The sequence below is a fragment of the Carassius carassius genome, chromosome 34 (genome assembly GCF_963082965.1).
Source record: "Carassius carassius chromosome 34, fCarCar2.1, whole genome shotgun sequence".
Classification (NCBI taxonomy): Eukaryota; Metazoa; Chordata; class Actinopteri; order Cypriniformes; family Cyprinidae; genus Carassius; species Carassius carassius.
Window position 1 is genome coordinate 17,567,414 of NC_081788.1, and position 15,656 is coordinate 17,583,069.

The 15,656-nt window shown below is 36.6% G+C and overlaps 1 protein-coding gene across 3 annotated transcripts in view; it reads left to right on the forward strand.

The window, feature by feature from the left end:
- Positions 1 to 3,492: 3,492 nt before the first annotated feature.
- The window catches only part of LOC132114557 (phosphatidylinositol 3,4,5-trisphosphate-dependent Rac exchanger 1 protein-like), a 66,246-nt gene continuing 54,082 nt past the window's right edge, over positions 3,493 to 15,656 (forward strand). For 2 of the 3 annotated variants that reach the window (XM_059522729.1, XM_059522730.1), the window contains exon 1: positions 3,493 to 4,103. In XM_059522729.1, the coding sequence (XP_059378712.1) occupies positions 3,948 to 4,103 (156 nt within the window). In that variant the 5' untranslated portion in view covers positions 3,493 to 3,947. The remainder of the gene's footprint in view (positions 4,104 to 15,656) is intronic. The other variant, XM_059522731.1, reaches the window with a different exon arrangement.

Sequence of the window (15,656 nt, forward strand, 5' to 3'; positions counted from 1 at the left end):
GTGTGAGGCTCGTCTGTTACACTTACATATGAACATTTTGTTCCTTAAAAATGTATTATACATTATCTATCTGTCTTTTTTGTTTAAACATATATATATATATATAGACCCAGGTGCTAAAAATGTCCCCTTAATATAATAATTTTAATGGTCCCCTCTTTTAGTTGAAGAACATACTGTTATGGTTCATTATCTTTTTCCTTTTGGAAATTCGGTCGTTACTCCAGATGTGTGTGAGTTTCTTTCTTCTGTTTAGCACAAAAGGAGATATTTTGAAGAATGTTGGTAACCAAGTCAAAGTGTTTGGTTACCAACATTCTTCAAAATATCATCTTTTGTGCTCAACAGAAGAAAGAAACGAATATAAGATTGGAACAACTTCTGAGGGTGAGCAAGTGATGTCAGAATTTTCATTTTTGGGTGAACTATCCCTTTAAGGAATTTTTTTAAGCATCATCTACTGGTATCCAAATTAAGAACTTGTGACTACTCAACCCGTTGCTGATGAAGAGAACTGTTTGACCTTTTTAAGACAAATATAAACTTTTTTCATTAACAGTTTTCATAAATCAGTTCATTAACAGCTCCACTCTATATATAGTACACAGATAGTTTGAACATGTTTTTCAATAACACTTCTAATCATCAGTGGCTTAGTTAATGATGCAGGAAAGGGAATATGGGATATTAATTTGACTTTTTAATCTCTGAAACGTTTTCAAATACTGTGAAAGTTCAGCTGTTCTTCTTACTCTTATTCTGTAAAAACCCCACAAGTGCAGGAGAATAACTGCTGCCATTGCAGCAGATATGGACATACTTATCAGTGCCATGTTTCAGACAGTGCTGCTGGGATACGGGTTCCCTGTGGTCGTGATGTTAGGCTTTCCCAGTGAATCAGACCTTTTGCAAACTCTAAACTCAGTCCACTGGATGATAGCACTTTCACCCCTTTATACATTCTCTTCACTCTTCATTTGCTGGTGTCCAGTACATCACAGCGGTATGTCCCAGAATCCTCTTCTCTGAGAAGGTCTAGCACCACCTTGTCCAGACTCAGGACTTCATAGCGGATGAATAACGATTAATCAGAAGTGATGATTCCACGTGCAAAGCGCCAGGACACCACAAAGGCAAGCAGTCAAGCACCAAACGCTGACCAGAAGTTGATGTTTGGGTCTTCAGTCCACACTGCCAGGTGTCTAAGATGCGGACAGATGTCATCTTGCAGGAAGTTCTGGAGATATTTCTGTTTCCCCACAAAAGGGCAGAGCTCTTGAGTACAGAGGCCAAGCCCACAGGTGGCACTGCAGGAAAGCTGTGGGTGATGACCCAGGTGCTGATCTTCTCCAGTTCTTGCAGTTCGGTTTTAGTTAAAGTGTTGCACCTCTTTGGGGAGTGCAGGAGTGTCCAGTACATCAATTCCAGCCAAAGTGCTTAATACAGAAGAGAAGCAGCAATCAACAAAAGCTGTCAGAAGATTCTAAAAATGAGAATATATAATATCATATGTTTATTAATACATTGTTCAAGTTATATTTTAATTTTTTTTTTTTACTTTTTTATTATTTATTAAAATATTAAACCTTAGCATATCTGAAAAAAGTTAATAAATTATTCATTTTATAAATGTAAACTTTTTTTTTCTAATTTATTTATTTATTAGTGATTTTCATACACATACAGTATCTTCAGCAAACCTGAATTTTTGTTCCAAACTGGCATTTTGCACTTATTAGGAAGAAAAATATACATTTTCATATTTTTTTATTATCATTAACAAATTATATGTGAGTCTTACATTTGTTGGTGTGCTCAAAAAATGAAAGTAAAAATAAACTTAACAAAAAAAGAAAAAAAGAAAAAGAAGAACATTTTTTTAAGATTCAAATTCTACATTCTATTTTAACATCATGTTGAACTTCTGTTTTTTTGTATTTACGTTTGTGTTCGATTTTGCCGCAAGATGGCGCTCAGTCTCATAGAATGTATGCAGTGTGTTTACATAAATTGTTTAGGTTACGGCAGTTGTAGTAAAATATGCAATATATTGATGATGATGTTATCTTTCTGTCAACTACAATCATTTAAGTTACTGGTAAACTAATTATCAAGTCAGATCTATTAGGATACTATGTACAGTTATTGTGGGCATCACTCAAGCCAAGTAAAGCAGAACCAGCAGTTACTGAAACCTCTCAAATGTCAGACAGCTATGAAATGCCAGGAGTTAAAAGACACCTGCATGGTAAGAGTGATTCAAACCAGGCCAACGGGTCATTCTTGCCCTTAACGTTTTTGCCCATTCATTTGGTGAAGTCTAGTGGTTTGGTGGCCAAATTTGTAGTGTGTGAGAGAGATAGAGAACTAAGTCTTTTGTGATGGTGTAAACAGGATGTGGACAGGCCCTGTTGGCTGTTTGTCATGCTGAGGATGCATCACTTCAAGGGCACAGACAGTGTGAACAAAGACAAGACAGTCTCATGTATAACAGAACAAACAATCAAAAACGCTGAGACTTTTCTCAAAATATCTGCTTTTATGTTTCAGAGAAGGAAGAAAATCATACAGATTTGAAATGTGTGTGTGTGTGTGTGTGTGTGTGTGTGTGAACTATTCCTTTATACTCCAGGGATGCCACAATAATCCCATGCAGACGATGATGCTCACTAGAGCTAGTCAAATTCAGACCTGCCACCATTTTTAGGCTTGTAACTGTTAACCAAATTCCATTTATACTGACTTTAATGACAGAATTAAACATATATGAGTGTTTATGTTTACTTCCATGGAGGTTTTTAAACGTAATTTTTGCTTACAGAAGTATTTTAAACTGTGTCCAAAATAAAAAATAATAATTTTATATAGTATGAAAGTGTGTAGTGTGTTATACAGATGTACTACATTTGTCTTGTTGTCAGTCATGTGGCCTACAGTTCCAGCATTGCTACAAGGCCATTCACAACTCCTCTTCCATGGCCTCATGGGATAGTAAAGGATGCACTCTTTAGAATCCCGTCAGATGTACTGCAGGTACTTTGTGTCTCCTGTTTTGTAAATACTGTGAATTCAAACATACTACTCCTTTCAAATACTGTTTTTAACCTACCAGTGGGGAAGTATGCATATTCGGAGACAGCCTTTGTTAACATAGCTTGCTCATATTTGTCTCAATAGTACAAATGGGTGTAGATTTTATACTGACACCTGTTGGCCTGGATGCAAGCGAGTAGTACCAGTAACTGCTGTGGTTTTACACTCAAACTGTTTGTTTCTGTCATACTACAACATTTTAATTAATTCCTAACAAAATTTCATTCATTATTGGTGTTTTGTGCTGGTACACGACATATCAACATGGCAGTGCCTGCTTTTCTAAAGATAGGGGGATATATAAGGGATCATTTAATCAGTTCATTAAACTTAAGACGTGATTGTTCAAGTGGTGCAACTTGCAGACGGTCCCTCAACTGCAGACTCTCTCTGCAGCTCCCACAGCCGTCTCACTTTTCATGTAGTCTACCACACTGAGCACTCTTGAACTCGCTACTTCGCCTTTTACTGCACGGTCTTGCGTGTGATTTCACGGTTACTTATCGTTTCACGTGCACTCCCATTTTCACGTCATTTCGCTCCTCTGGCCACCCTCCTTATTTATGCTACAATCAGTCGGTGGGCTACGTCTCTAGATTACCTTTTAAACGGAAAGTGTTTTAATGAGATGCAAATAGCCTTGCGGTTGATGTTGCGCGTTGCTACTTTTACAGAAGTTTCTTCAGTTTCAGTATAACATTTTCCCCTGGCGCATCCTGGCGCGAGGTTGCGTGCAGAGCGCGACGGATTGAATGGATTAATTTTCACATATTCACATCAGTTCTCACACAACTGCCTTATACTATTGTTTGTTTGGAGGCTTCTCTCTAAGGTTTTTGTTTTGTTTAAAAAAAATGAGCAAAATAAACACCGAGGAGGACAGTCAACAAGAAAACGGGGATCTCAGCAGCAAGGACTCGGACCGTCAGCTTCGCCTGAGACTGTGCGTTTTAAACGAGATATTGAACACTGAACGGGATTACGTGAGAAATTTGGCATTTCTGCAGTCGGTAAGTAGACCGGGTTAAATACAAACTTTCAGAGCGTTGCAGTTTGAGCACCTGGTTATCGTTACAGTCTCGTTTACGGGCTCATAAACTGGAGATAACGGAAACGGGCGAAGTTGTCAAGTTGTGTTTTAGTCACGGTACTGGCGTCAAGAAAGAGGAAGAGGGAGAATACGTGAAACAAGGCAGCGTTTCTATAGTGTTGGGGAGGTTAGTTTTAGTGGTATTTTATAAAAAACAAAAACAAACCATGAAGCGCAAGGGACTGTTTTTTTGAGGGACTTATTGGGGGTTTTCATTAATATGCTTTAAAAGCACTTGAATGTTGTTCCTCCTAGTTGGTGTCTAATTTTCTCAACCCTTTTCGCTTTGTGTGTATCCATACAGCCCCAACAATAAGGCTCAAGAAGGCTATCCATTCCATCATTTATTTTATTAAACACATACAAGCAAAAAATGATACTGTGTGTAAAACACTCAGACATTCGCCTACATTCTATTATGATTGTCATCCACACATTTTTTTGTTTATGTTGTTTAAAAAAAAGAGTTGAAAATCATGATATTAAGCACAGTTATTTATAACTGTTTTTATTGTTATATTGGCTTAAAATGAGTTTAAAAGCAAATTCAAATTGAAATCAGATGCCTCTTTAAACCTTCTTAAAACACATCTCTGATTAAGGATACTGTTTCAAATGACTCTGTTTCTTATTTTTCTGTACTCTGTTGACTGGAAATATCTGAACCGAGAATACTTTCAAACCAAGAAGTAGTTTCTGTCACTTTTACTGGCTCTTTATTCATTCAAACAAGCTCTAACTTAAATGAGCCTGTATTTCCTGGTCATGTGCCATTTCCTTTTATTAGCTCTGTCTCATAAAATCAGCAGCGACTCATGTGAGAGGTGGGATTTTCAGGGTCTTCAGGGCAATCTAGTAAATCCCCTGTAACTTTCAGAACACTCGTGTGTGTGTGTGTGTGTGTGTGTTTTGTTTTTGTTTTTTGATAAGACTGGGTTGTGCTCATCAGCATACAATCCTGCTCAGCCCATGTGTTCTGAAGTGACATCCCTCCTGGAGCATTACTTTAAATGGACTGATAAAGTATGTTAACAAGTAAAAAATAAGGACAGAAAATGTTTGAAATCTCCAGATAGATTTGGCATACTTGACATGTGTTTTCTTGCTCTCATTAGCATCCGATCATGACATAGCATGTCTGGATTTAAGAATAGACAATCACGAACCCATTCATATTCCAACCTTCCTACAAGTTTAAGTGTTTTATAACTAGTTTAACATTAATGCACTCTGTTATTTAGTTTTTCATGCTATCCCAATTGCATTTCTCACATTCCACACCAGTGTATTTGTCTGAAACCTCTAGATCCTGGGATAAATTTAACAGGATCAAAGGAACTGGAGAGGTTTTACAAACATGCCAATGAAGGGTTAGCAGTCTTACAGTTATTAAGCCAGAAACAATCCCTCATAATCATATTTCACAGTTAAGCTTCTGGAGTACAGTGGCTTTGTGAGGAAGCTGCCAGTTGATGACGCTGAGCCGACTTTGGCAGTTTAAGAAATAAAAGATGCTGTTTCTGGTTTCCTGAGAGAGGATGGGTTCACTTGTCCTAGTTATAGTTCTTTCTCTGCATATGGAAAGAATCATAGGTCCCTCTCATCTGCTGAGTCTCAGAGGGATTCTTCTCCCTAGCGGTGTGTCTGATGTTATCTGATCTGGAAGCATTAAGTGAAGCGCGACCAATCAAATTAGTCCCTGCAGATGCACCCGACAGCCTCTCATCAAGATATTTTGACGTAGGTGAAGCGAAGTGGACAGTGTTGCATCAGGTGAAAGGGAGAGGAGACCACTTTGTCTTTCTGCGTCTGTGTCTTTCCAAGGGCCTCTGTGTGAAAAACAAGGCCATGCTTGAGATCGATATCAAAGACGTCTGTCTGCCTTTCAACTCACAGCTGGCTCTCTTAAGTAGTCTTTTGTCAGCATGCACAGTCATGGCAAACAGCATTGGCTGCCACTCTCTAAGGAGACTGATAATTGCTTCATGAATTTGTTTAGATAAGTCAGATACCCAGAAACCTTTTATTAGACAAGTGACTTTGTCACTACCTGAATGGCTCTTCTTGGATCTGTTTATCTGTGGAATTCTATTAGGAATCTCTAACAGATATAACAAAAGGATAATGTCATAGTTTCAAAGCAGTAAACCAGGCTGTGATTTTATAAATGGCTGGCAGAACTGAAGATTTCCTGATGAGTCCTATTTAGACAACATGCCCTATTTTTTTAGCGTCTTTTCTGTTAAATTTTGAATTTTAGATCAGAGATGACAAAGACGTTTAGGTGTAAGGGTTTGAAAAACATTCAAACCAACACATTTTGAAGTTTCTGCGTTCTGTCATACTGAGATGTAGAGAAAGGGTGTGTATCTTAGAAGAATTGAGTCAGATAAGTTCATTAGTTGTTCCCAGAATGACCTGTCCAATGCCTTTTTTTTTTAACTCCATTGACAAATAGATGAAGAAAAGTATTTGGCTAAACAATCAAGAAACCAGTTGGCAAATGCATTTTGAGATTTAAAATGTATTATTAGTGACTATGTATAATATATTATAATTTGTTATGGCTTTAGCATTTTAAATCATCAGTTAAATATATTATAAATAATGTTAAATGCCAGTTTATATATTGAAAAATATTTAAATAAGCAGTTTTAAATATCTATTCACTTGTCCATGAAAACATCTATTGGTTTTTATATTTGAATTATTAAATTGATAATTCATTTCTACATTTTGTGGGACTTTAAAATAAAAATAGCAGGAACTACTGTATACACTACCATTCAGAAGTTTGGGGTGGGTAAGATTTTATGTTTTTGAAAATGTCTCTTATGTTCACCAAGGCTGCATATATTTAATCAAAAATGCAGTAAATACTGTGATACTGTGAAATATTATTTAAATTTAAGATTTAGTTTATTCATGTGTTGGCAAAGCTGTATTTTCAGCTGTCATTACTCTTGTCTTCGGTGTCACATGATCCTTCAGAAATCATTCTGATATGCTGCATTGGTGCTCAAGAAATATTTGTAAATCGTTTCATCAATATTTGTACATTTGTATCATTATCAGTAATATTTACTGTCACTTTTGATCAATTTAATGCACCCTCCTTATTCATGTGCACAATAGGAAGTCCTTTGTTAGTTAGCTAAGTCCCATTTTAACAGACCTTGAACCATCAAGATAGTAAGCTGATTCCAAGGATTAAATGTCTTGCTCAGGAGCAAAAAAGTAAAAGATTGTGATTCAATTACGTTTTGAGTTCCTACATGTAAGAGCTTCAATGTTTGTATATGACTGAGGTTTCCTGTGTTGGGTTGAGATCTGTGCCCCCTCTTACGTCTAGTCCAGCTGCCAGTCCAGCTGTTGTTAGTTTGTGTGGCCCAGCTGGGCTCCTGTGGGCAGGAGACTGTTCACCCAAACAGGATGACATGAATGTATGGAGGAGCAGGGGGAGGAAGTCAACTGGCACTTCCTGCTTGCCGATGATGTCTCTGTCTGAGTCCTTACAGGAGGGAAGCACAAGTGTAGGCTTTCAGGGTTATAAATAGTTATAGTCTGATCTGATCCACACCAAAGTGTCACAGCCATAGCGGCCATATGGCTCAGCGGGGTATACGTCTGCACCCGCCAAACTATGGAAACAATCCTCAGCTTAGATAAACTGCCATTTTATGGTTTATGTGTAAGCTGCTGCAACTCTATAAACCAGAGTGGCCCGGATCAGGGCCCTTGGGCCAAAGTTGGCCCGTGATGACATTTGGCCCACCATGTCATATCACAAAAATCAAATAGAAAAAATAAGAAAAACACAAGCCAGTGAAGATTGAATTTCTTATTAAATTTTTAGTTTGTATTTTTTTTCTCAATTTAAATGTATAAAATATACTTGTATTTAATAAAAAAAAATAAAAAAATGTTGATATAATGCAATAGGTTATCTTTCTACAGGTTATCTTTTTATATTTGTTTTAGTTTTAGTTTTAGTATTACGTTATAATACCATGCATATTTTTGCATATTTTTTTATAATATAATAATTTAAATAAGAAACCAATCCACAGTTTTAGGAATGTAACGATTCACTCAACTCACAATTCGATTTAATTCACAATTTTGATTTCATTATTAGATTTTTTTTTTTTTTTTTACAAAATGAGATTTAAGACATTATAAGTTAAATGTGTCCTTTTATTATTGCTTGGGCAAAATGCTGCATGTTTCTTTGTGAAATTGAAATATATAACACTATAATAATACACTAATATAGCACTTGCATATTATTGCTCTTTTGTTGGTTTTGATCAGTGTTTGGAATAACGCTGTTTAAAAGAACGGTGTTAGGTAACGACGTTATTTTTTCAGTAACGGGGTAATCTAACTAATTACTTTTCCCGTCGTTACAACGCCGTTAACGTTACTGAACATTAAATGCGGTGCGTTACTATGCATTGATTTAATATGCAATCCGAACGCACCCCTGGCTCACACCGCGAGTGAGCAGGTGGGTTAATAACGAGTCATGTGTTTCATGGTAGCCAATCAGAGCCAGTGTTTTTACACACACGCGCCAGCGGCACCAAACACACACAGTCACACACACGCAACAGCTACACAGAGATTCGCAGCAGCAGGAGAAATGGCGAGTCAGGAGCAATCCGATGAAAAGTTGGCATTTTCAAGGTGGAGATATAAGCACTACTTCAAATTCATGTTAGTCAAAGGCAAGAATGTGCATGTAATGTGATACACACGCAATCTACAAAGCTAGTGGCCAAAAACACTTTTCTTACAAAGAGTGCAGGATAAAACTCTTGCTGTCTGTTGACGTGCAATAAATATCGAAAACAAATTCTTTGACATATAGCAACTTTTTTTTTTTTTTTTTTTACAGTAACGCAAATAGTTACTTTCCCTGGTAACGAGTTACTTTTATTATAGAGTAATTCAGTTACTAACTCAGTTACTTTTTGGAACAAGTAATGAGTAACTATAACTAATTACTTTTTTAAAGTAATGTTCCCAAAAGTGGTTTTGATTGATTATTTTGTCCTCATTTGTAAGTCGCTTTAGATAAAATAGCAGCCAAATAGCAAATTTAAATATAATTTAAATATAAAAAACTAAAATAAATTGAAATTTTAAAACAAGCCCCAAATCAAATAAATAACACAAATAAAATAAATCTCTTCGTATAAACAAAACAAGGCTTAATCTTTGCTCTTTCCATTTAAAATTAGAGGCAACCACTGCATTTTAATAATGATTTTGATCATAATTAATAATAACAATTACAATTTCAAGGGAATAATCAACAATTATGAGTTCTGTATTTACCATGTAGCCCCATAATGCAAAATTTAATTTTGGCCCCTTAGTATTGTAAATTACACTTGTTTTGAACATTTTTCTCTCTGCATGTATAAGTAGTTCATATTAATTTTTGTAAATAAACATTATCAGAGTATATTTCACAAGAAAACACTATTTCAGTATTTCTACCTCAAAATTCCATGTTTAATGTTACTTGCTATTTCCTTTGTACTTCCTTTGTAATTCTTTACAAAAATGTACTTCTTGTTTTCAGATTATTAGTTTCCATTGTGTTTTAGAAGCGTAGATGGATGTATAAATTCAGTGCTGGGAGTTTTGCATGCTAAACTTAGGGTTCGCTGATCCCCATAGACCCTCCAGATGCACAGTAGTACTAATGATCATCAGTAGTGGCAGCGGTTAGTCTGCAGCTGTGAGCTCTCGCTGTGACTGCCGCAAGTTCTTCTGATTACGCTCCTATGTCCTCTAAAGTGTTAGATTAACAGTGCCTTAAATCTGCAACAAGTCATGCGTTATAAGCCAGGACACAGAGGCACAAGTCAGCACCAGGAATTTCAGGAATCTCTTCAACTTTCCTGTGCTCAATTAGCTTCGTAGACCTTTCCTCTTGTTCAAGTATCTGATATGAAACAAACACAGGGATAATGTTGCTAATTATAGCTTCATTTTTAATGCTGATGAGTGACTGGTTTTGTCGAGGGGGTTGAGCTTCTGCATGTTCTACTCTGAAAACTTATCACTTGAGGGAAAAATAGTTGAAGGAAAAATGCTTTTGTAGTTTGAGCTGTTTCTGATGACTTTTCTAATGTCTGTAACACTCAAAGACCAAAGGATATCTGGAAATAAGAATGAAACACAAGCATTCATTTCCATGGTATTTCTTTGGTTCTGGAGCATCAGGTCACCTGAGCCAAAACTGCTCCTAGAGGGTCAGTGTTCTGCAGAGTTTAGCACTAATTTGTCACAAAATCTGTACCTGCTTTGAAGATTCTAGTAATTGAAAACACTGATCAGCTGGTTCGGGTGTGTGTGACTGGGGCTGGAACTGAACTCTGCAGGACACTGGCCCTCCACAATCAGGATGGACACCTCTATTGTAATGTGACTAACCACTCAAGAGCCACAGGATTGTGACAAAACTGATTGGTTGATGGCACACCAAGAACGCGCACAGTCCTAAACCTTTCGCTAGTCACTGTCCTGTTTTACGATGTCAAAGGCAGCAGACAGGGAAAAGATTGGTCCATTTCACCCTATTAAGAGCCCTCCAAAACCTCTACAAAAATATAATGAAATATTAATGCTATACACTGTTACTTTCTCACATTCACCAAGGCTGCATTTATTTGATACCACAAAAAATGCAGTAAATACAGTAAAGTTGTGAAATATTATTGCAGTTTTTAATGTTTTCTTTCAATTAAAATAATAAATTTAAATGTAAAATGTAATTTTTTTTCTGTGATGGTAAATCTGATTTTTCAGCAGCCATTACCCAGTCTTCTTGGTCACAAGACCTTACAGATATCAATCTAATACGCTGATTTGAATGTTGAAAACAGTTCTTAGATGAATAGAGAAAGAACATCCTTGCTGAATGAAAGTATTTAATTTCTTTCAAAATAAATAAATAAATAAAAATAAAAGCATACTGCTTCGTATGCTTCATATTGTTTGACCGATATATTGCCAAGGCCGATATATCGGCCGATATTTGGCATTTTTCAAATATCGGTTTTGGCCAATACGTTTTTCTGCTTGGCCGATGTGTTCGAGGTGGGACTTTTATTTTGATGGCACTGAGAAAGGCAGCACCTGAGCACACACAGTGCTCACACTCTCTCTCTTGTTTGCTGTTGTTGTTAACAGTTCTGTCTAACACGAATAGAAGTCTGTCTAATATTCAGATAGAACGGTTAAACAAAGGAATTAATGTATATAAAAAGTATTATAATGATTGCTTTTATATTATTAGTAATAGAAAGGCAAACATTATAATATTTTCTCGTTTGCCATCAGCATTAAGCAAATATGCATTTATTTCATTTAAACAAATCTTTGAATGACTAATGAATATTTAATTTCACAAACTTTGCAAACTTAGTCGAATCCAGCTGTGAGATCTTGTGAAGTGTGCAAGTGTGCAGTGTTCTCTGTGTGACGGTCAGCCCGTGTGAATTGAATGATTTAAACCTTAAACGTGATTTCAAATTATACTGCGCTTTATGCATTCGCCCACTGTCATATTTATGTCATTTTCACTGTGTGCTGTATGTAAAATGAGTGTTACCTTGGCTTTATTTGAAAAATATGATTCCCAATGCACCCAAACGTCCCAGAATACTGAGTGCCCTGTTAGTTACAGTGGTTACATCCTTTTTAATTATAATTTTTTTAAAAATATTTAATCATTTGCGAAAAATACTTTGTCATATAAAGTATAAGTATGTATGTAAGTATGTTTATTTTACACAAAAAAATACTATATATATATATATATACCCCCCAGCACAGTCACACATATTTAATGTTCTATTACGTGTAGAAATATTTAGGCCAATGATAGTTTGTCATGGGCGGGGCCACTTAATGCGAAATAGCAGAAACAGCAGCCAAGGAACCAATAAAATGTCCTGTCAATCAATGTGTTAAATGCTGGTTAATGGGGAAAAAATGCTTTATGTTGCAAATCATCAATGTTGCATGTTTTTCAAATATGTTCAGAATATTTTCATGTTTCATCAGCAGGGAAACTGTGAGGATCTTGTACAAAATAATCCTCCCATGGCCTTTTGTGGTCTGACAAATATTGTGAACAAGGACATCTGCTGATGTTCTCTGTGATATTCAGTATTTTAAGCCAATGGGATCGGCTGAGCTGAAGTCAAACTTAGAAATCCTAGATAGAGACGACTGATTGGTGAGTCACTGTGAGGTCACGAGCACAGCATGAAACTGATAAAGTCGTCTGTGTTCCCGACTGCCTGAGGGAGGTGTTAATGAATTATATGATTATTCAGATATCCAAAACAGAAAGACATTGGGACACGGTATGTAACCAGGCAATGGTGTAGTGACTGTCACCTGCACTTACTAGTTAGATTAACGCCTCTAATTTAATCACATCTACCTGGCCAGGCGCCATGTTACAAACACTTACGTGAATAAGGTATGCCTGTTGGCACCTCCTCATCTTTTACAAACAAGCTGACAGCAAACAAAGCCATGTGTTAGGGATTATGAACGCTATCAGATGGAGGAGAGGTATGCAGACCACAGGCATATGGGATAAGGCTCTTAGCAGATGTTCTTTCCTAAAATGTTCAATAAACTTCGGATTGTGGTTTTTCATTAAACTGACACTTACAGGTCTAAGGTCTGTTTTGTGTTCCTGGCTGTTTAATTATTCAGGTGATGAGGATTTATCTGCATATAAGAGGTTTGTATTCCCTCGGATGTCTTTGTGGGATAGCGGGTGTGATTATTTGCTTAAATTAGATAAAATACTGGTGTTTTCTCACTCTCTCTTGATGGCCAATGATTGTGATCCCATCACAAACATTACTATTGCAGCTGTAGACAATAGCCACATACTTGAGAGGCATATTTTGCAAAGAGAAAGGCAACAGTAGATAGAAGGGCATACATTGGCACGTTGACCCTTGACCCCTTTGACCAGAAGAGCTCTAAGGAATTCCTCAGTTGTCCTGAGGGAATTGCCCCTGCGGTTTGTGGCCAGAGGCCGGCTGTAGAGTCATGACTCTTGAGACATTTTTTGGGTGAGATCTTCAGATGAATGGTTTTTCCAGTTGATTCAGAAAGGGAAGAATTATGAACAGCATGATGTAAACTTATCCCACTTACCTCATCCTTGCACAAACAAAGGAGCGTGTAGTATTGATGGATATGGACTGTGTCAGAATGATTGGAACTGAATTATTTGCTTGAGTCCTAAAGAACACTTTAAGATGGAATTAGTCTGGTTAGCTTGACCTAATGCTTGTTTTAAAAGTCAGGTAATTCATTTAGGTAACTAAATAAGATTTATTAGAGAACTTAACTAAAGTAACTCATTGGAATTCATTGATCATAATGTTTATTCTTAAAGGGATATTTCACCTAAAAATGTAAATCTATTAAAAAAAAAATTATTTACTCACTCTCATGTAATCACATAGATTTTTTTAGGAAGCAAGTGATAAATGACAAAGCAGCTGCGAATTTGAAATCTGTGAATCAGACTTTTTTTCGCACAACACATCCCACAGTGATTATGCATCAGATCAGTAGGTGGAGAATAGACACATTCAGCCACAAAAGTGTTTACTATGAAAGCAATTTTTCGACTACCTCTGGAAATAGACATGCTCAAATGGTTTTAGACCCCATTAACACCTTTTCCATCCATTTGTGATTGAATTGATGAAAATGCATATTAATACCAAGTGTAAACAGTCCTATTGTGTCAAGGATCAACTGGATCTAAACCTTGCTCAGACCAATTTGTGAACAAATTGTTTGTTCAAGCCAGTTCTTTTCTAATTAACTGTTCGTTCAGCACGTTCAAGAAACATTTTTTCACAAATTAAACGGATTAATTTGTCAAGTTCAGTTTAATGAGTATGATTTAGTCATTTGCTTGCATGAAGCTCTCTGGAGTGGATGAGCATGAGTGAACAATGGCTTAAATTTGATTGTGTTCCCCATGTAAAGATACTGAATTTAACAAAAGACCTGAAATTTAGTAAACAAGGATTTTTTGATATTTTATAGTTATTTTTGTGTAACTTTTGGAGCATATAACAGAGTATGTGAAAAATATATATATAAAGATTGTTATATATTATTATATATCACATGAATGTGATTAAATGACAACTGTAATTTTTGTATCTATTTAGAACTTATTGTAAAGCCTGCTGTTTGATTTAGTAATGAATTAACTCATTCAATCTGTACTCTAATCTGTCGTAAACGTACAGCTGATCTAAAGTATCAGATTTAATTTTTTTTATTTTGTGGTTTTATTTCCTGTGGTGAGATGGAAGAATCTTGTCCAGCCACCAAAGCCACGCTTAGGATTATAATAAGTGAAGAAATGAAAGAAATTGTGCATTTGTATTTTGACACTAATGAAGCAAAACTGCAGTGATGAAGATACACTTTGTGGCTTGCGGGCTGAATGTGCTGCAGTGATATTGAATCCATTATTCTAGAGGGAAGGAGGAATGACACATCAGGAAATTAGATAATACGCACACACGCCTATACGTCTGTGGTAAATGACAAAGTAAGCTGCTGCGGATGTTCACAGATGACAAAATCCCATTATATGTCAGTACACTCCAAACGTGATTAAACCGTATGTGTTTGTTTGAGTACTCATGCAAGCATCTCTTTATGTGAAGAGATAATGCTTGCTGTATGTTGTCATACAGGGCAGCTCAGGGTCTACCGTGTCCTTTCCCCCCGTGGTGAATGAACCCCTGGCTCTTTCCATGTGCTCAATTGCTCTTCCATGGAGATGAGCCCAAATGCCTTCCAGCTGGCCAGTCCATTCTGTACTGGGATCTTATCTGGAATACCACATTTCAGCACAAAGCCTTTGTCAGCACAAAGCAGTACTGTCAAGTGGTCAACCAATGTTGGATTTTCCGTATACTCAAGCTTCTTAATGAAGGGCTGGTGTCACAGACAGAGTGAAATATTGTTGCTTGCTGAGAATTGTTATTAGTTTTTTTTTTGCAATAAGTATTATTTTTGCTTGGCAGGTGGAAACATCTCATTAAAGGATAGATCCAAATCATATCTAGGAACAAGTCTTAGGGGGCAGTCATTTCTTATTTGAAACAGTAAGCAGCCACCTCGTAACTACCCAGAACACCCTTTGTAGCAAATTTCCTGGACCCAACCCCGAACATCCTAGCAACTAATTAGAACCACCCACAACTACCTAGTAGCAGCTTCCCTGGAACCACCCATTCCTAGCAACCACCTTGAACCATCCATAACATTCTTGTAACACACTAACAACCAAGAAGAATCAACCAGAACATCCCGGGCAACAATCTAGAACACCCTAGCAACCTTTTAGAATCACCCAGAAAATGGATGTCATGGGGGTTAGTAAATT